This window comes from Chaetura pelagica, unplaced genomic scaffold, assembly GCF_000747805.2.
Source record: "Chaetura pelagica isolate M959 unplaced genomic scaffold, ChaPel_1.0 scaffold233, whole genome shotgun sequence".
Classification (NCBI taxonomy): domain Eukaryota; kingdom Metazoa; phylum Chordata; class Aves; order Apodiformes; family Apodidae; genus Chaetura; species Chaetura pelagica.
The window spans coordinates 290,749-293,068 of NW_009952708.1; the positions used below are offsets into that span (position 1 = coordinate 290,749).

General features: G+C 62.8%; 1 protein-coding gene across 1 annotated transcript in view; it reads left to right on the forward strand.

Annotated features, from left to right (window-relative positions):
- Positions 1-1,078: 1,078 nt before the first annotated feature.
- FES (FES proto-oncogene, tyrosine kinase) overlaps positions 1,079-2,320 on the forward strand; it is a gene marked incomplete at its 3' end in the record, with an annotated part of 6,330 nt that continues 5,088 nt past the window's right edge. The window contains exons 1-2 of the mRNA XM_009994293.1: positions 1,079-1,083; positions 1,826-1,919. Coding sequence (XP_009992595.1) covers positions 1,079-1,083; positions 1,826-1,919 — 99 coding nt within the window. The remainder of the gene's footprint in view (positions 1,084-1,825; positions 1,920-2,320) is intronic.

Sequence of the window (2,320 nt, forward strand, 5' to 3'; positions counted from 1 at the left end):
GCCGCACAACGGGGCTGTGGCACCGGCCCCCACCTGCCCCGTGCCAGAGCCGGCCCTGGCCTGCGGACGGAGCCACCGGCTGGGGGCCACAGGACTATTTTTCTATAATAACTTTTTGGTGCACAGTAATTTTTTCTTGTAATTTAATCAGCCAGGAGCTGCCTCCTGAGCCTGTTTTTAATTTAATGGATGTGGATATAACGCTAGAGAGACTGAGTTATTAAATGTTCAGAACTATGCAAACCAGCTCTGCTGCCTGTGCTCTGTCTGCCCTGGCCGGCCCCAGCTGGGATGTGCTGGGGACCAGAACCAGCTGAACTTCCCACCTCCAGCCCCACTGTCCTCCTCCCCCTGCAGCTGGAGCTGGACCTGGGGCTGGATTGGGACCACCATGTGCCATAGTCGAACCCGAGCAGATCCCACCTGAGCCACCCCTCAGGGTTCTGGTCCCATTCAGAGGGTCTGTGGAGCCCACAGAGGCAGCTCCTGTCTGCAGAGCTCCTCGCTCTCACTGCACTGTGCCCATAGTGGTTTCCTGTGGCTAGAGTCAAGTTCCCTGAGCGTGCAGGCAACCATGTGAGCATCTCAGTCATCTCTTAACTTTCTTTTGAGGCTGGGATGGGGACAAGTCCCTGCTGCCCCTCGGCTGAGGATCTGTAGGTCTGAGCTGGCAGCTCATGATCTGGGACCTGTGGGTGGCACGGCCAGGCTGCAGCTGGGGAGCAGGCAGGGCCACAGACCCACTGGGCTGTGCCAGCTGCCAAGTGAGGATGGAGGATCTGAAACTGGGTAAGTTGTGGTGTGACCAGGGTAACCTTCCTCCTGCCAGCAACTGTTGGGGCTTCCAGTGAAAGGGACCTTCTGTGTTCACATCACATGCAAAGCCTTGCAGCATAGCCCTGACCAGCCTGGCACAGTGCGGGTACAGGCGCCCAGGCTCAGATGGCTCCTACCAGCCATTCCTGGTGTCCCTGGTGCAGCCCAGAGCAGGCAGGTTCCTGCTTTGCCTGGAGGTGCTGGGGGTGCAGAGGAGGAGCCCCTCAGCCTGGCATGCAAAACTCTTGCCAAGTGTGTGTCAATGCCGTGAGTATCTCTGGAGCTGGGGGGCATGGGGCTGCTGGGACCCCCAGGCTGGGGCAGCTGCAGCTCTGGTGCTGGCAGAGCTGCTCACATCTTCACACTGGCTGTGAAAATCTCCATTTCCCAGGGAGCATCAGCAGCACTGAGTGCTCCAGGTGGGTGCACAGGGACAGCAGAGTGCCATGGCAAGCCCTGGCCGTGCTGTGCCATTGTGCTGCTCCTCAGTGTGACCACCCGAGCATTGCTCAGCTGTGGGAAGGCGAGTCAGCAGCACTCCCATCTGACACACTTTTTCCCTCAACTTCCTCTACAAGTGGAATCAGCTCAGCTGTGTCCCGCAGGGGACTGTGACCCTCAGGGGCACAGGACAGGGGCGCAGCATGGGCCCCTTCAGCGGGGCTGCTCAGAGTCTGGGGGGCCCCCAGTCTCCCCCCCAGCTCCCGCAGCCTCTCAGGGATGCAGAGAGCTGGGGGACAGGCAGGACCAGGCACAGCTGAAGGGGCTCTGCTGGGTGAAACCCCTGTGGGGTTGGGCAGCAGGACATAGCTGGGGTGAAGAGGATCCTGGTGGTACCAGGCCTCGGTGTGAGGCAGCTGCAGGGCCAGCGGGGCTGAGGGCTGCCCAGGGGCGGCGGAGCCGGGTGCCGACATTGGCCCCGAGCGTGGGGACTGGCAGGGAGGGGAGGAAGGGCAGGAAATCTCGCAATGGCTTTATGGTCAGCACCGGGTTTCCTGTTCCTCCCCAGGAGCCGGAGCTGCACTAGGTCCAGACTGCGCCAGCCCCGGCCCCGGGAGGACGCCAGCGCCAGCCCCACGGCAGAGACCTCACGGCACACACAGGTTGGAGGGGCCCTGCCCCAATGGGACACTGGCAGGGATAGGGGACCCCTCTGCAGGACTGGGGGGGGTCCCTCTGAAGGGTTGCAGGCTGTGCCAGAGGACATCCTGTCCCAGTAGCCTCCTGCTGTGCCCTTGTCGTGGGGCAGGGCACACCAGGGCCACAGCTGGGACGAGTTTGGCTCCCAAGGGCCATGCCAGAGTCCTGGGTGCTGGGGCACAGCCAGACTCAGTGCCTTCCTCCATCCCCCTCCTGCCAGCTTCCTCCCTATGCCCTGACCCCGGGAGCCCCCCTGTGCCCAGCTGTCCCTGCTGGTGACCATGCCGATGGGCAGAACAGGGCTAGAGCTGCTGCGCCCCGGCAGGGATGGGGGACCCTGCCGCGCCGCCCTCCAGGGGCAGCC